Source organism: Furipterus horrens, unplaced genomic scaffold, assembly GCF_987537825.1.
Source record: "Furipterus horrens unplaced genomic scaffold, mFurHor1.1.pri manual_scaffold_2, whole genome shotgun sequence".
Classification (NCBI taxonomy): Eukaryota; Metazoa; Chordata; class Mammalia; order Chiroptera; family Furipteridae; genus Furipterus; species Furipterus horrens.
Window position 1 is genome coordinate 106,131,424 of NW_028327172.1, and position 19,319 is coordinate 106,150,742.

Here is a 19,319-nt window from a genome sequence, read left to right on the forward strand (position 1 = left end):
AATAACTCATTTGCTGGTGTGCTGTAGTTGTTACTGTAATGACCATTATGGGTCCAGCATGCCCCGTATGGGTCTGTTTATGGGATTTTTTTATAGCCCCTCAAAGAGCCCAGGTCTATACTTACTTAGAATGTCCTCCGCCCTTCCATATGCATCAGTTTCTTCAAAAACCCCCTTTTTTTACTTGGGTTAATCATTGCTTTTCTCTATGTGCCAGAACATTTACCCCTCGAACTATTTGACTCTTTGAAAATAAAATGTATTCTCTAATGGGTTCTTTTATGTTTGCCTTACTGCCCCAAATAGATAGTAAACTTCTAACTTTCTTTGTATCCCTTGAAGTACCTAGTAAAATGCCTTGTTCATAAGCGCATGCACCTTGCAGTTTCACTGCATCAGGGTGTTGTGTTAAGTCTTTCTTCCTTTGTCTTGACTTTGCAAAGAATTTGCTTAAAAAAAACCCCATAAAATTCCAAAGATTCTTTGAAGTCTAATTCTACTTTCATTGTTTTAAGGTAATCTTTGATGGTGAAGAAGCAGTGGATGCTGGTGGTGTCACCAAGGAGTTCTTTCTTTTACTGTTAAAAGAACTTTTGAATCCTATCTATGGAATGTTTACTTACTATCAGGATTCAAATCTCTTGTGGTTTTCCGATACGGTAAGTTAATGATGTCATAGTTAAATTGATAGAATTAAACTTTTTTTTTTTAAGTTGTGACATCAATTCCCAGACTCCTCACTTTGAAAAGGAAAGCATAGCAAATAAATAATTTAAAATGTCTAAATAATGTTATCCAGTTTTCATTTTTTCACCTGTTGCCAAGACCTCATATTGTCTTTTGTCACCCATCAGCCCTGTTTCCATTTCTTTTTTAATGATAAAAAATTTTTTTTTTTAATTTTGGTTTTTCTTTTTTTTTTTTTTTTTTTAGCTATTGTTATCATTTTATTTATTTATTTATTTATTTATTTAAATTTTGGTTTTTCAATTACAGTTGTCCCCTTTTCCCCTAATTTCTCTCCCCCACCCAACCCACCCCCTTTTCCCCTAATTTCTCTCCCCCATCCATTTCTTATAGGTAAGATCCAACTTTCGTTATCCTTGAAGGATGGAAAAAGCATAGCACGATAAAGAAATTGCTTTTATGACATGTAGAAAATGGTCAAATATGTCTTATTTTAGTAACAATGGTAGTATGCGTATGAATACTCCTACAAGTAAACATACACACACTTTATTTTTGAAAATTCACTAGGAGAGCTAAGTTTTAAGAAGCATTCTAATTTCAACCAGATTATAATTTAGTTCTTTTTCTCCCAGAGTTTTCTCCCTAGATCTGCACTGTCCTAAAATGTAGCCATTAGCCAGCCGCATGTGGCCACTGCAATTTAAATTTTATTTAATTAAAAGTAAGTGGTACCAAAGATTCATTTTCTCATTTGTGCTAGCCACACCTCAAGTGGCTGCCGTGTGGGACAGCGCAGAATCCGATGTTTCCATCATGGCAGGAAGTACTATTGGACAGCAGTGCTCTGAATGAGTACAGTCATGTGCTGCGTAACAACATTTCTGTCAACGGTGGATCGCTTGTTTGACAGAAACCACATAAGATTATAATGGAGCTGAACAATTCCTGTTGCTTTGTGACGTCATAACCATTGTAACGTAGTAGCACACACATTACTCACGTGTTTGTGATGATGCTGGTGTGAGCACGCCTACTGCACTGCCTGTCATATAAAAGTACAGCATGTACACTTATGTACAGTGCATACTACTTGATAATGATAATAACACACCATGTTACTGGTTTATGTAGTTCCTATACTGTATGTTTTATCATTATCTTAGAGTGTACTCTTTCTACTTATAAAAAGATAGTTTGCTGTGAATCAGCATGCTGTGTTACTTGGGCAGCAGCCTCATTCACCTCATTTACTGTGTCCCTTGATTGCATCACTTTCTCTCGTGCTTGACTGAATCCCATGCTGTTTTGTACAGTGACATGCCGTACGGGCCTGTAGCCCAGGAACAATAAGCTATTCCATCTAGGTTTGTGTACGTGCACTCTATGATGTTTGCCAAGGACAAAATCTGACACATTTCTCAGCACGAATCCCCCTCGATAAGTGACAAAGAGGCAAATGACTGTATAAACTGTTCTCTCTCTCACTAAATGAGCTGTAAATGCTTAACTTTGTCTTCATTGTATCTTTTGGGGATAATCAAATTTTTGTCAGGGGAGTTTCTCTTTCAGAAGGTAACTAAATACTAATAAGGTCTTTATACTTTTATACTGAAAACGTTTTATGGTAAATGGCAGATTATTTTGAGGGCTGGAAACACTGCATTTCTTTTTAACACGTTTGCCTATGTACTGAAGTGTTTTGTAGAGCACAACTGGTTTCACTTGATTGGCATAACCTGTGGACTAGCTATCTACAATTCCACCGTGGTCGATCTCCACTTCCCGTTGGCGCTCTATAAGAAGTTACTGAATGTAAAGCCTGGCCTGGAAGACCTAAAGGAGCTGTCACCCACTGAAGGAAGGTACAAGGCTAAGAGATAGATTGGTGTGGGGAACTGCTCTGGCTGCCTCTGGTGGTGTGGATTAAAGGGTGAAAATGCCACACGTGTAAGTGTGAGTATATCGAACCATATGGTGAAACCGTTGTGTGTGCTCTGTCTCAGGGTGCAGCTACACAGCTCCTTGCTTAGAGTCTGTCACTCTACTGGCAGAAGAGAAGGAAAGAAAAGGGAAGTCATAGCTGCCCATGAATATAAAAGAGCCTCTTTTTTTCCTTATTCTGAACAAAAAATAAGAACTTCGGGATTTGTCATAGTTCAGAAATGCAGAGAGAGAGAAATATTGAAAAGGGAGCCTGTATTAAAAAGAAAAAAGAAACCCTGCATTTCTTCCCCTCTGTGTTTCCCCTTCCTGTGTGTCCCCACTATTCTCACACTACTGTCCCAGTCATAGCACTTCTGGTCACCACGTGTGTGGGTTTTTTTCTCCACACCACCAAGCAAGTCTCCACAGCACCAGCTGGGGGTTGTAGTTTAACTCAATTCTGACACTGTCCACCTGGAGATAGTGTGAGATCCCACAGGCGAAGAGCTCAGTCCCCCAAGACTGCTCCCCCTATTTCAGATGTCAGCTACAGCAGGAAGTCCCCAGGTTACCAGAGCCCCTGTCTGACTTTGCTACAAATCAGAGGTTCCCACGTCCCCCTCCTCGGCTTTGCTTAATTTGCTAGAGTGGCTCACAGAACTTAGGGAAACACATATGCCAGTTTATTAAAGGATATGATAAAGTATACTATATCATTTTTGTGAATATCCAGATGAAGATACACACAGGAGGAGGTCTGGGAGGGTCCTGAGTACAGGAGACCATCCCTGTAGAGCTGGGGTGTGTCACCTTTCTGTTATGTGAATGTGTTCACCAACCCAGAAGCTTTCTGAACCCCCTACTTTTGGGGTTATATGGAGGCTGCCCCACGCAGGCGCGATCAAGTATTACCTCTATTTCTAGCCCCTCTTCTCTCTCTGGAAAACGGGGTAGTGCTGAAAATTCCAGGCTTCTAACCATGACCTGGTCACTCTGGTGACCAGCTCCCCCCTGCAGGAGCTCACCCAGTCCCTCATTAGAACAAGAGATGCTTATAGTGCACTTATCACTTAAGAATTTACAAGGTTTTTAGGAATTCTGTGCCAGGAACCAGGGACAGAGACCTATACATATTGAATATATTTTTTCTATGATCTCCCAAACCTTTAAAAAAAAGTTTGAGATATAATTCACATAACATCTATTTCACCCACTTAAAAGTATACAATCCAGTGATGTGTAGTATATTCAGAGTTGTGTAGCCGTTACCACAATTTTAGAATATTTTCATCACCTGAAAAAGAGACGTGTACTCCTTCATTGTCATCCCCAATATCCTCATCCCACAAGCACTAGGCAACTGCTAATCTACTTTCTGTTTCTGTAGGTTTGCCTATTCTGGATATTTTATATATAAACGGACTCATTCACTGTATGGTCCTTTGTGTCTGGCTTCTTTCACACAGCATGTTTTCAGAATTCATCCATATTATAACTCATATCAGTGTTCCATTTCTTTTAATTGCCAAATAATGTTCCGTTAATGTGGATATACTAATTTTGTTTACGTGTTCATCAGTTGATGGACATTTGGCTTGTTTCTACTTTTTGGATATTATGGATAATGCTGCTCTGGCCATTCTTTTTTTTTTTTTAATCCTCCTCACCTAAGGATATGTTTTTCATTGATTTCAGAGAGAGAGAGCGAGAGAGAGAGATAGACATTGATATGATATGAGAGAGAAACATTTATTGCCTCCTGTCTGCATCCCTATGGGGGTGCAAACTGGCAACCTAGGTATATGCCCTGACTGGGAATCAAACCCACAATCTTTTGGTGTATGGGATGGTGCTCCAACCAACTGAGCCACCCGGCCAGGGCAGCTATGGACATTTGTGTGCACATTTTTGTGTAGACAAAAGTCTTCATTTCTTGGGTATACTTGTATGCCTAGGCGTTGAATTGCTGAGTCATACGGTAGCTCTGTATTTAGCCTTTTGAGGAACTACAAGACAGTTTTCCAAAGTAGTGAGGCCATGTTTTTATGTTTTTCTTTTTCTGGTGCTTAAAACTCCTTTATTCTGTGTTTTTCTGTATTGATTTTAGCTAGCATAACATTAAATATATAAAAAGACACCATATCCTGGAAGCAGCCCAAGTCTCCATCAGTAGATGTGTGGATAAAACAACTATTGGACATTTACACAATGGAATACTACTTGGCCATAAAAAAATAAGAAAATCTTACCCTTTGCGACAGTATGGATGGACCTGGAGAACATTATGCTAACTGAAATAAGCCAGTCAGAGAAAGACAAGTACCATATGATTTCACTCATATGTGGAATCTAATGAACAAACTGAACTAACAAGGAGAATGGAGACAGAGTTATAGATGGAGAGCAGATGACAGCTCAGGGTGGGGGAGAGGTTAGGGGGTGGGTTAGGGATTGAGCAAAAAGGAAAAAGGACTCATGGGCATGGACAACAGGGTAGCAGTTGTCGGGGAGGGAGTATAATGGGACTAAATAGTAATGGAAAAAATACAATAAAGCAAAGTACAAATAAAAATATTAAAAAAATAAAAGCATGTTATTTATGTTAATATATAATGGCTTAATTAAGGCTAATTTAAATAAATTAATACATGATTTTTTTTAAGATACCATATTTTTAGCTTTCTGTAAACAGTTGAATCCTTTTGTCATCAGGAAGGAACATCTCTTTTTATAGAGGAAGAGTACCGATTTTAAGATTAGAGAAGAGTAGTCTAAGGTACCCTCTGGAAATGAGACTGTCACACCAACAACACAGGACACCAGTACTGACAAAGCATAAGCATGGCAGGGGTGGGGCCACAGAGACAGAAGAGAAAATTTGGAATATAAAAAAATGACAGAAGAGACCCAGGCAGAGTTCAATTTTGGTATCTGAAAGAGAAGTATGGAGAGTGACAGAACTCTGTGCCATTTACTTTACTAGCCTTGCTGAGGATGCTATAATCCAGTAATAATTTTGGCTGCTTAACTGGTGCCAAATTTAAATTCCACACTAAGAGTGGAATTCCACACTAAGAGTGGGCAACTCTATGTATCTGCCAGACTTGCAACTCACTAAATAAGCAAGTGTGAATGAGGTCTAGCTATAAGAATGTATTCTCTTGAAAAGTAGGATATGACCATTGTTGGAATAAGCGTATTCTTAAAGAGTTTGTGTTTGAATGTGCTTCATTCTGACAGATAATAGAGTGCCTTTACTACCAGACAGAGCCCTTTGCATTAGCAAGTAAGCCATTAGGATTCCTAATGGATGAGATAACTTTGTGGCTGTTTTTTTTTTTTTTTTTTTCTTTTTAATGATAGAAGGATTATTATAGTAATGCATATGGATGAAGCCAGTCTGTAGGACCACTGTGGTACCATCTTCATCAATATCTACTTTCAAACAATACCAGGGTTAAAAACACAAGTGTGTCAGATATAAATTCATCAGAGTTTCTTCATAAGTCCAGTAATATTTGTCAGTAGCATACCACATTTATTTTCAAGATTTAAGTAACGTGATTTCCTGTCAGTCTGAATTAATGTTCATTCTAGAATCTTATTTTATAGTTTTTCCTTACAAATGATCTGGACATGTGACTGAGAGAAAAACACTACAGTAGTCACTCTATATTGCAGTTCACTTATCGCGGCCTCACTGTATCGCGGAATTTTAAAAAATATTATATTTAATTATTTATCGCGGATTTTTCGCTATATCGCGGGATCTTGTGGTACTGTATACTTATGTTGTTACAGTTACGTAGGTTTAAAAGTGTAGAATATGTTTAAGAATGTAAGTAGTGTTTATAAAAGTGTGGAAAAGGTTAATAAGGGAGTGGGAAAGATTAATAAGGGACTGGGAACAGTTTATAAGTGTGTGGGAAGGGTTTATAAAGCCTTAAAATATATATAAGTATTAAAATAAATGTAAGGTTCCTACTTCGCAGATTTTCGCCTATCGCGGGGGATCTAGAACGTAATACCCATGATAAGTGAGGGAATACTGTATTGTCACATCTGATTCGCCTCTTTTCCTTTCTTCATTGTTCTATGATTAGGAGTCTTCAAGAACTTTTAGATTATCCTGGGGAAGATATTGAGGAGACTTTCTGTCTCAATTTTACGGTAAGGATTTCCAGTTTTACTTATGATTGTGGCTATCTCTTTTTTTCATGCTTACAAGTCATAACATCAGTTTTTCTCCAAATCAAATAACAAATTTAGGGAATTCTCTGAACCAAATTATTTTAGTCAGTGTCTCAAGTTCAGTGAATGTGTTGAATAAATGAATGAATAATTAATCTATATACTTAAGAAAATTACTGAAGCATTAACCCATTTTATTCCTGACACATATATTTCTTTGCTAGAGTTTATAACATTTTTCTTTGATTGTATTTATTGGCAACTCCAAATCTTGAAACAAAAGAGATATTTTAAGATGCCAATGTTTTCTGACTCAGGTTCTCTCTCTCCCCCACGAAGAATTTTCTGTGATAATAAGTAGTCACTAAGCTACTTTTGTTCCTAAAGATTCTCTCTCTCATTTGGGTTCTAGAAAGATAAGTAGTAAGCAAAATTGAAACATTTCTCTTTTTCCCCTTAAATCTAGATTTGTCGAGAAAGCTATGGAGTAATTGAACAGAAGAAGCTGATACCTGAGGGAGACAAAGTGACTGTGAGCAAGGATAACAGGTTAGTCCTGATGTTGGACTTTTGCAGATGTTGCTACTTTATTTTTCTGCACTTTTAAGACCAAGATTGAAGTTAAATTTTAATCCTTTTTGCAGAAGTAGTGAGAGGAGAGAGTAAGAAATTGCAGATTTTAGTGAATTTTTAATAGTAGAGGAAGCACTGGACCTGAATTCAGGAGATAACTGTTTTAATTCTGTATCTCCATCTTGCTGACTTTAACCCTAAACAAATCATGTAAACTGTTTGAACTCAGTTTCTCATCTGAAAAATAGAAGTTATAATAACTGCCCTATCTCCCTCATGGGGTGGTTGTGAGACTCAAGTGAAATAATTTATAGGAAAACGTTTTTGAATGAATGAACTCCCAGCATCTAACACAGGTTTCCGGTACCCAGCAGAGTGCTTGACACAATAATGCTCAGAAAATATGTGTTGAATAAATGAATGTTAAAAAGATGCTTACTTACTGTTGTTTTACTGCTGAAGAATTTGCAACATAGGTTTTAAGTTACTATTTTTTCTGCCTCATGATAATTAATTCAAGTACATCTGATTTTTTTCAGGGTGATTTATCATCTCTGTGTTATCTCTTTAGAAGAGAAAAATAATTCAGTTTTGTTTACTTTTGTATTAAATTATGAGTGAGGTTGTTGGCAATCTGCATATTAATTCAGTTTACAAACACTGAGTGTCTGCTGTGTGCCAGGCATGTTGCTGGGTATAGGAGATAAGTAACTTTTATCCTTGAGAAGCTCAGGATTAATCAGGAAAGGTCAATGTAAGTGAACGATTGCAGTAGATTACAGTGAGTATGACAGAGTAATAGACAGGCTACAACACTCACTGGATGTTAAAGAATGTAAGTTGGGGAAACATTTTTGGCACAGGGAATAATGTGAGTCAGGACTCAAGTTTGACAAATGGTAGAGAGTAATGCGTACTTACTTATGGGATGGGGCCTAGTGTGTGGATGAAGGGTGGGTGCTGCAATAGCGTTAGAATAGAGGTTGTCAAGGCCTTAAATGAGATTTGGGGTGTGGTTGTCAGTTTTAGAAAAATGACTTGTGGGCATATGGAAATAGACCATGTACAGGGGAACCCATGAGGAGGCTCTTGAGGGGGGTCAGGTAAGGGGTGGTGAGGGCCAGGACGAGGGTAATGGGATACAGAGTCGGCCATGTGTTGGTTATGTCATCACCAGGAGCTCATGTCTGATTATGTATGGTTGGCACTAGAGAGGCATGTAACGATAACACCGAGGTTTCTCATTTGTACAACTAACAGGAAATAGAGGGGAAAAGAAGTTCCATTTTTTGATATGTTGATTTTGACATGTCTGGATGATACCCAGCTGATTGTGTTTACACTTGGAAGTTTGCATGTATTCTATCTCGAGAGAGAGAGGTCTTATATGAATATTTTTTTATTCAGTTACTTAATGCCAGCCTCAGTCACCAGTGAATTCGAGGTCATTTACAAGAACTACAAAGAAACAGGAATAGAGTAAGTAAAAAACAAGTTCAGGGAAAATGTACATTCTTAGAGGAGCTATATTATATTAGAATGAAAGGTAGATTCTTAAGATGAGGATTTAGGGGTCATTAGCACATTGGCTAGAGTTAAAGTTGTTGACTCGAAGAAGTGGTAGAGATGGGAAAGATGAGAGAAGGGCAGTCCCTACTTAGGAAGGTTGTGAGCGAGGAAAGTCTTCACAGAGGAAAGCAAGGTTTCATTTACTCCATAGAAAAAGGTACAGTGGTAGAGAAGCTGGATGCTGTTTTTAATCATGTTGGGAAATTAAAACCAATTCACTCCGGGCTTTAGTTGGCTTCCTACTGTAAATAACTGGAAACATACAAGCAGAGATCCTATGAAATTCACTCTGTCCAAATGTTCTGCCTTGGCTTCCTCCCATAAATCTTCCCTTTTGTAAATAGGGACAGTAGAAAATCTGACAGACCTCTTCTTCCACCCTTTTACATTTTTAAAGACAAAAATCAATGTAGTCTAATGTAACATAACTTTTTTGTCATGCAAACCTTCCAGACTTTCCAGGAAGCATGAGCTTTGGTAAAAGAGTGAACTATAATACCAGAGTTAAGTTAAATGGTGCTGTAGTTGCCCAGCACCCAACAAAAATGGCTTCAGATGATGAGATTATCTTGACTTTAGAAACCTAATGCAGAGGCTAGTCTTCTCTCAAGTAGGTGTTTCAATCAAAACTCTTCCTTGGTAAGTTTCTTGGAACTAAAAGCACTGTGTTTTCTTTATATGACATTAGTACTTTTGTAAACAGCAAGTGACTTATTTATTTTTAGTAAGAACAGGCTTATTATTCCATATAGTCTGGCAATGTTTTTAGAATTCAGAAATTTATGGCAGATTATAAAGTGGATTTGTTGGCTCAGGTGATTTCTCTTCTCTCCTGGTTTTGATGATGTCTTCATAACATATATGTATGTATGTCCATGTGTGGATACAAATGGAGCCTTAATTGTTCAAAAGACATCTGGGCACTTGTGTTAAGTTTCAGACAAGATAATGTGTTCATCATTTGTTAGGAACTAACAATGGGCTAGTCAGCCAGCCTGAGGCAGAGGAGACCTTCAGGATGTCTTCATACTCCGGTGACTTGTCATCATGCTCTGTGTTTGATACACTGGGTGGGGAAAGAGTGATATTGTGCAGGCATAGGCAGTGTGTGATGTATTCTGCAGTTGAGACAGTTGTTGGGACTTACAACTTTTTCATATCTTTATACAACTATTTCTCTTAAGGTATTTTTTGTCTGCCTTTTTTGCTCTCTGTCTCTTTCTGGGTCTGAGTTTTTCTCTTTTCCTGTCTCTGCTTCTCTCTCCCTTTTGCTTTCACTGTCTCCCCTTATTCAGTAGACATTTCTTTCAATTAACAACTAAGTTGACTTAATAGTTGAGAGAAAGACTATGCTAGAATACTGAATAAGCAGTAGTCATGATGGGAAATTAAAATCAATTTACTCAGGGCTTCAGTTGGCTTCTTACTGTAAATAACTGGAAACATGCAAGCAGAGATCCTATAAAATTCACTAGTCTTCTCTCAAGTAGGTGTTTCAATCAGTACTCTCAATCAGAACTGTTTGTTTAGAGCAATATGCTGCTCTCATATGCAACTGTAAATAAAATATGGAGACATGCCCTGGCTGGTGTGGCTCAGTGGACTGAGTGCCAGCCTGCAAACCGAAAGGTTGCTGGTTCGATTCCCACTTAGGGCATGTGCCTGGGTTGCAGGTCAGGTCCCCCACTGGGGCATGTGAGAGGCAACTGATGGATGTTTCACACATCGATGTTTCTCTCTCTCTCTCTTTCTCCCTCTCCCCTCTCTAAAAATAAATAAAAATCTTAAAAAGTATGAAAACACCGTAGGGTGGTTGAATCTGAAGAAGTGTAGGAAAATGGACAGATGCATCTGGGAGGAGAAATATGGGAGAGAACTTGGTTGGAAAGCCTACTAAGATTTGGATACCAGAAAGTAGAAAGGAGGACATAATAAAGTGAAAGATTCTCTGTAAAGTGATGGCTGAATCCTGGTTGTTATTTCTGCAGAGAACAGTTGAGTAGTGAGTGAGTAAGTTTCATTTAAACATTCAACCCAGAGTAGTTTAACTGGGGATTAGATTGTGGAATCTGAATATTAGAGAAGTTTGGAATTCACTTAGCAGGTAATAAGAAGCCATTGTTGCTTTGTAAGCACAGGAGTGGCATGAAAGAAGTGGGTCTGTGGCACACTTTACCATATCTTTTTCTTCTCTACTGTTTGTGTCTGTTGCTGACACATACACCATCATGAACATTAGTGAACCCCACGAGTGGTGCTCAGAATCAGTAAGGAGACATGCTTTTGTTTAAAAGGCACGTGGGGTCCCTTTCTCTTATGTGGCAGTTATTTGCACCTAATTGACATTAGGGCTGCTCCTATAAAACATTTTCCATAGGATGTTCTGACGACACAAAGGGTCTTTAAAAGAAAGATAGTACAGTATTCCCTCACTTCATGAAGAAGTTCCTTTAATAGTTCTTGTAATACTGCTTTAGTGGTGATAAACTTTTTCTTGTCTGGGAAACTCTCCTTAAATTCTAAATGATAGCTTTGTTGGGTAGAGTAATCTTCGTTGGAGATCCTTGCTTTTCACCACTTTGAATATTTCTTGCCAATGCCTTCTGGCCTTCAAAGTTTTTGTTGAGAAATAAGCTGACAGTCTTATGGGAGCTGCCTTGTAGGTAACTACTATTCTCTTGCTACTTTTAAGATTCTCTGTTTGTTTTTAACCTTTGGCATTTTCATTATATTGTATCTTGGTGTGGGATTCTTTGCATTCATTTCATTTAGGATTCTCAGTGCCTTCTGGACTTGTATGTCTCTTTCCTTTGCCTGGTCAGGGAATTTTTTAGTCATTATTTCTTCAAAAAGGTTTTTTTTTCCTTCTTTTTCTTTTTTTAAATTACTTAATTAATTAACTAAAAATTAATTAATATTTTTTGGGGCCCGAATCTGTAACAATTCCTCCTCTCAAATTTAAGACCCTTTATAATCTTATAAAGGACAATGAGCAAAGGTCTTGTGCGCCTCTAGCTGCTTCCAGTTTGACATGGTTGTCATCCTACCTACCCTTGGGTCCAGAGATCCCTAATAAGAGTTGGGGTGTGGAGGGGAGGGTGGACTTCATACATGGGGAAGGATCTTGCAGACTCCAAGTCAGTTGGCTGTCCCGGGCAACAGCATGCTCGGTTTAACAGGCTGGCATCCTTGTTGTATTAATTTTTCAATGTCCACATTAGGAAAAAAAAAGGCTTCTTTGGAGGAAGGTGTGCAAAGCATGTCACACCTGTCCAAAGTCCTTTTGTCCACTATACTCAGTTTGGGCTGAGGTGAATATTTTAGGTTTCCCCTCTCTCAGACCTCTGGGCCCTTTCTGTCCAAGCCATTAGGATAGAAAAGAGAAACCAGTTTTAAAGTGAAGCCCACAGACCACCCCATACTTCACCAACCCAACCACTTAGTTCAGCCAAACCATTGAGTATCAGGAGTCGGTGATGCAGACAGGATTAAGTCAGGCATAAACATACAGACAATCACAGGTAATGAGATCATAGGTTTATGCCCTATGGGAAAAAAAAACACACATATTAACTTACACAACATAACCCACAAACCAGTCTCCAAATCTGCGAGACTCTCTTATTGGGAAGACATCCAGTTGCAAGGCATTAGGCATTCTTCTTGCCTGTAATGAAGCATCTTTGATGATGTCACAGACCTAGTTTAACTTTCAAATGGAAACAAGGTTTAAATGAAAATAAACTTTAAAGACAGCTGCACTAGTTTATAGTCTACCACTGAGCATTGTGATTTTCCTTGAATCGCAATTTTTCTCCTTTAGATTACCCTCCTTGTCATTAAAGGGACTGCATTAAGGCCAGTTTTAATTTATTCTATTCATTTGCATAAACACAACAAGAGAAGCAAGTGACCACATATGATCTTCAAGTCTGCTTTGCTGGAACTTACACAAGGAACCTTTAGGGTGACTTTCAGTCTGTCCTTCAGGGCACAGAAGCTGAGCCACATACCTACCATTCAGCCTTGCCTGTAAATACCTGCCTTTTCCAAGTCCTTCAGGTTTTCCATTGTGCCTCAAGGTTCCTTCTGGCCATCTTTCAGGAAAGCAACCTTCATTCCTTCCCTGGAGAGATTGCCATGGACTGCAGAACCAACCAAGGTACCAGACCTTTTTTCTTGTGGGCTTTTATTACCTTCGAAAGTCAATCCCAGTTCCTTGGGGCTTTTTGGTAACAACCAGAGCTCAGACATGCCTCCTTTAGGCATGACATTCCAGTCAAAGTCTTGGTTAACAAAATCTCTATTAACAACTGGTCTTATTAGTTTTATGCAAAGAACCTTATGTCATTACTTCTTCAGAATGCCAAATTCTGGAGGGATCAGGTAGGGAGAAAAATACAGTGTGAAGGAAAATCCTTATTCTTCTAATATTCACTAAAACTACATTTCCATACTTTACATTTTCTTTTGTTCACTTTCCTACCTGTGAATTCTTTTTTTGAGAGGGGTGGGATTTGCTGGCTCATATTTTTATTTATTTTGCTTTCATTAATTTCTCCCCGACTAAAAATTTTTGTTTCTTTTTCTTTTACAGTTGTCCCACTTTTTTTTACCCCATTGCTTCCCCCAATCCTGTCCACCCCTTCTTTCCACAGTCAATCCCCACCAAGTTGTCCATGTCCATGGGTCATTTATACATGTTCTTTGACTAGATCCTTCCCCTTCTTATCCCACTGCTCTGCCTGCCCTCTCCCCTCTCACTGTTAACCTGCTACTTGTTTACATGCCTCTGGTTCAGTTTTGCTTGTTTGTTTGATTTTTCATTAGTTTCCTGTATTAGGTAATATATGGTATTTGTCTTTTGTTGCCTGGCTTATTTCGCTAAGCATAATCCTCTCTAGTTCCATCCATGTTGTCGCAAATGGTAGGAGTTCCTTCTTTCTTCCTGCTACATAGTATTCCATTGTGTAAATGTACCACAGTTTTTTGATCCACTTATCTACAGATGGGCATTTAGGCTATTTCCAGCACTTGGCTATTGTAAATAGTGCTGCTACGAACATAGAGGTGCATAGGTTCTTTTGAATTGGTGTTTCAGGATTCTTTGGGTATAATCCTAGCAATGGAATTGCTGGTTCAAAAGGCATCTCCATTTTTAGTTTTATGAGGAAATTCCATACTGTTTTCCATAGTGGCTGCACCAGTCTGCATTCCCACCAGCAATGCACTAGGGTTCCCTTTTCGCCATCCTCGCCAACACATGTTGTTTGTTGATTTGTTGATGATGGCCATTCTGACTGGTGTGAGGTGGTATCTCATTGTGGTTTTTATTTGTATCTCTCTGAAGGCTAGTGATGTTGAGCATACTTTCATATACCTATTGACCCTCTGTATCCTCTTTGGAGAAGTGTTTGTTCAGGTCCTTTGCCCATTTTTTAATTGGGTTCTCTGTCTTCTTGATGTTGAGATGTGTAAGTTCTTTATATATTTTGGAGATCAGTCCCTTATCTGAGGTATCATTGGAAAATATATTTTGCCATATGGTTGGTTCCCTTTTCATCTTGCTGATGTTTTCTTTTGCTGAGCAGAAACTCTTTAGTTTGATGTAGTCCCATTTGTTTATTCTTTCCTTTATTTCCCTTGCCTTAGGAGATATATTGCTGAAAATATTGCTCTGTGGGATTCTGAAATTTTCCTGCCTATGTTTTTTCTCTATGACTTTTATTGTATCAAGGCTTACATTTAAGTTTTTGATCAATCTTGAGTTTATTCTGGTGTATGGTGTAAGTTGATGGTCTAGTTTCATTTTTTTGCATGTCCCTGTCCAGTTCTCCCAACACCATTTGTTGAAGAGGCTCTTCTCACTCCGTTTTATGTTCCTTCCCGCCTCTGACGAATATTAGTTGACCATATAGTCCTGGGTCTCTATTCTTTCCATTGATCTATATGTCTGTTCTTATGCCAGTACCAGACTGTTTTGATTACCATGGCCTTGTAGTATAGTTTAGTATCAGGTATTGTGATTCCTCCTACTGTGTTCTTCTTCCTCAAGATTGCTGCCGCTATTTGGGGTCTTTTTTGGATCCATTTAAATTTTTGAAGTATTTGTTCTAGGTCTGTGAAATATGTTGTTGTTATTTTAATAGGGATTGCATTGAATCTATAAATTGCTTTGGGTAGTATGGACGTTTTAATGATGTTGATTCTTCCCATCCATGAACATGGTATATGCTTCCATTTATTTGTGTCTTCCTTAATTTCTTTCCTCGGAGATATGTAGTTTTCCGAGTACAGGTCTTTTACCTCCTTGGTTAAGTTTATTCCTAGGTACTTTAGTTTTATTGTTGCTATGGTAAATGGGATTTTTCTTCTAGTTTCAATCTCTGATATTTTATTGTTGGTGTACAGAAATGCCTTTGAATTCTGCATATTGACTTTGTATCATGCTGTTTTGCCAAATTCACTTATTAGGTCGAGTAGTTTTACCGTGGAGCCTGTAGGGTTTTCTATGTACACTATCATGTCATCTCCAAATAATGACAGTTTTACTTCCTCTTTTCTAATTTGGGTGCTTTTTATTTCTCTTTCTTGTCTGATTACTGTGGTTAGAACTTCCAAGACTATGTTGAATAGGACTGGAGAGAGTGGACATCCTTTCTTGTTCCTGATCTCAGGGGGAATGTTTTCAGTTTTTGTCCATTGAGTATGATGTCGGCTTCAGGTTTCTCGTATATGGCCTTTATTATGTTGAGATATGCTCCCTCTATTCCCATTTTGCTGACAGTTTTCATCATAAATTGGTGTTGTACTTTATCAAATGCTTTTTCTGCATCTACTGATATGATCATGTGTTTTTTTTGTCTTTTGTTTATGTGGTGTATTACATTTATTGATTTGTGAATATTAAACCATTCTTGCATCTCTGGGGTGAATCCCACTTAATCGTGGTGTATGATCTTTCTAATATGTTGCTGGATCCAGTTTGCCAGTATTTTGTTGAGGATTTTAGCATCTATGTTCATCAGCGATATTGGCCTATAGTTTCCATTCTTTGTTGTGTTTTAACCTGGTTTTGGAATTAGAGTAATACTAGCTTCATAGAAAGAGTTTGGGAGTCTTCCCTTTTCTTGGATTTTTTAGAATAGTTTGTGAAGGATAGGAGTTAGTTCTTTCATGAATGTTTTGTAAAATTCAGCTGTGAAGCCATCCAGTCCAGGGCTGGGAGTTTTTGGATTACTGCTTCAATTTCACTAGTTGTTATTGGTCTGTTCAGGCTTTCTGCTTCTTCTTGATTCAGTTTTGGAAGATTATATGTTTCCAGAAATTTCTCCATTTTATATCGATTGTCAGATTTTGTGATACTGTTGTTTGTAGTTATTTCTTATACAATCCTTTGTATTTCTGTGGTATCGGTTGTAATTTCTCTTTCATTTCTGATTTTATTTATTTGGGCCCTTTCTTTTTTTAAGTATATTTTATTGATTATATTGTTACAGTAGTCCCAGTTTCTTCCCCTTTTCTCCCCTCTGCCCAGTACCCCGCTTCCCTCCAGCAATCCCACCCCCCTTAGTTCATTTCCATGTGTTGTGCATATAAGTTCTTCTGCTTCACCCTTTCCTGTATTATTAACTTCCCCCTGTCTATTTTGTACCAACCAATTAGATTCTTTATCCCTGCACCATTTCCCCATTTCCTCCCTTTTCCCCTCCCAGCTGATAACCCTCCAAATGATCCCCCTACCCATGATCCTGTTCCAATTCTGGTTTGCTTAGTTGGATTTTGTTTTTATTTTTTAGATTCAGTTGTTGATAGTTGTGAGTTTGTTGTTATTTTAATGTTTATAATTTTGATCTTTTTCTTAAATAAGTCCCTTTGACATTTCATATAATAATAGCTTGGTTATGATGAGCTCCTTTAGCTTTACGTTGACTGGGAAGCTCTTTATCTTCCCTTCCATTCTCAATGATAGTTTTGCTGGATGGCGTAATCTTGGTTGTAAGTCTTTGCTTTTCATCATTTTGAATACTTCTTGCAGTCCCTTGCTGCCTGCAAAGTTCCTTTTTAGAAATCAGCTGATAGTCTTATAAACACCCCTTTGTAGGTACCTCTCTGCTTTTCTCCTGCTGCTTTTAAGATTCTCTCTTTATCTTTAACCTTTGGCATTTTAATTATGATGTGCCTTGGTATGGTCCTCTTTAGGTCTAGCTTGTTGGGACTTTGCTTCCTTTGACAAATTTGGGGAGTTTCCCTTCATTATTTTCTCACATAAGCTTTCAATTTCTTGCTCTTCCTCTTCTCCTTCTGGCAATCCTATGGTTTGGATGGTGGCACGTTTAAAGTTATCCTAGAGTTTTCTAAGCCTCTCCTCATTTTTTTCAATTCTTGTTTCTTCGGTATGCACTGGTTGACTCTTTATTTCTTCATGTTCCAAATCATTTATCTGAACCCTGGTTTCCTTCCCTTCACCATTGGGTTTGTGTGGATTTTCCTTCATTTCATTTAGCGTAGCCTTCACGTCTTCCTTTATGCGTTTGCTGTACTTAAGCATATCTGTCAAGCCTGTGAACATCTTTATCACCAGTGTTCTGAACTCTGTGTCTGTTAGGTTGGCTATCTTCTCGTCGCTCTGTTCTCCCACTGGAACCTTGATCCATTCCCCCTTTTGGGCCATACTTCTCTGTCTCCTCATCTTGACAGGTTCCTGTGTTTGTTTGCCTCTGTGTCTTAGGTAAAGCTGTCACTCTTGTTCTGTTGTAAGGGGTAGAGCCTTAGGTATTCATCAGTACAGGGCAAACCGTTTCACCACGTTGTGGCACTGTATGTAGTGGAGAGGTCTGAGAGGGAACAATGCCTCTTGCTCAGCAATCATCCCTTTTCCAGGCACTTCTCCCACTTCATATGGATTGGCGCTTCTCTAGCTGTTGCACTGGCTGTCGTTCCCAGAGTGGGTGGGTCTGCAGGCATTCTAGGACTGTGGGGGCTCTTTAACCAAGCGGACTCTACTGGCAGTTTCTTCCTCTGCTTCACCCCCAACTGGTTTGCACAGTCAAAAGCAATGAGGCTTTATTTTCCTCTGTGCTGGGACCATAAGCTACGCCGTGTGGTCTGGTGTTGGGAGTGCTCCCCAGGGGTCCCTCCTGACTTTTTAAAACGTGTGACTGTGCTTTCCATTGGCCTGCCGCTGCCACTGCTGCTGCTGCCTCCACCACACTGTGTCCTCTCCGCCTGGCTCCACCCCTCCTACCTGTCTGGATGAGTATTTCTTCTTTATATCTTTGTAGTTGGACTTCCATGCAGCTTGATTTTCTGGAACTTCTGATTGTCTCTAGCTTTGAAGTAGTTTTATTCCTTCTTAGTTGCGGAGGGAGATACATTGTGTCTGTCTAGGCCTCCATGTTGACTGGAATTCTCTTTTTCTTGATGAGCTTGGTTAAAGGGCTATCGATTTTGTTTATATGTTCAAAGAACCAGCTCCTGGTTTTATTGATATTTTGAATTGTTTGTTTAGCCTGTATGACATTTAATTCTGCTCTGATCTTGATGATTTCCTCCTTCTTGCTCTGGGCTTTGTTTGTTGTTGTTCCTCTAGTTCTTGTAGCTGTAGGGTTAGATTTTTTATTTGAGATTCTCCTATCCTTTCTAGGTAGGCCTGTATCGCTATGAACTTTCCTCTCAGGACGGCTTTTTCTGTGTCCTATAGGTTTTGGGTTGTTGTGTGTTCATTATCATTTGTTTCCAGAAATTTTTTATTTCTTCCTTGATGTCATCTTATCCTATTCATTATTTAATGGCATCTTATTCATTCTCCATGAGTTTGAATGTTTTTGAGTTTTTTCCTTGAGGTTGATTTCTGGTTTCAAGGCATTGTGATCTGAGAAAATGCTTGATATAATTTCAATTTTCTTGAATTTGTTGAGGCTTGTTTTGTGTCCTACCATGTGGTGTATCTTTGAAAATGTTCCATGTGCACTTGAAAAGAATGTATATTTTGCTCCTTTGGGGTGAAAAGTTCTGTACATATATCAATTAAGTGTATCTGATCTAGAGTGTTGTTCAATGTCACAATATCCTTGGTGTTTCTTTGCTTCGAAGATCTGTCCATTGTTGACAATGAAGTGTTAAAGTCCCTTACTATGAGTGTGTTACTGCCTATACCCTCCTGAAGTCTTTTAAATTTTCCCTTACATATTTGGGTGCTCCTATGTTGGCTGCATATATGTTTACAAGGGTTATATCATCGTGATGGATTTTTTCCTCAAGTATTATGAAATGTCCTTCTTTCTTGTCTCTTTTTATGGCCTTTGCTGTGAAATCTGTTTTGTCTGATATAAGTATTACTACTACAGTTTTTTCTTTAATGTCCATTTGCT

The 19,319-nt window shown here is 38.5% G+C and overlaps 1 protein-coding gene across 2 annotated transcripts in view; it reads left to right on the forward strand.

Annotated features, from left to right (window-relative positions):
- Nucleotides 1-19,319, forward strand: part of HERC3 (HECT and RLD domain containing E3 ubiquitin protein ligase 3) — a 112,511-nt gene that overhangs the window by 68,001 nt on the left and 25,191 nt on the right. For both annotated transcript variants that reach the window (XM_090266295.1, XM_090266296.1), the window contains exons 20-23: nucleotides 516-659; nucleotides 2,386-2,552; nucleotides 6,717-6,783; nucleotides 7,271-7,353. In XM_090266295.1, the coding sequence (XP_090122421.1) occupies nucleotides 516-659; nucleotides 2,386-2,552; nucleotides 6,717-6,783; nucleotides 7,271-7,353 (461 nt within the window). The remainder of the gene's footprint in view (nucleotides 1-515; nucleotides 660-2,385; nucleotides 2,553-6,716; nucleotides 6,784-7,270; nucleotides 7,354-19,319) is intronic.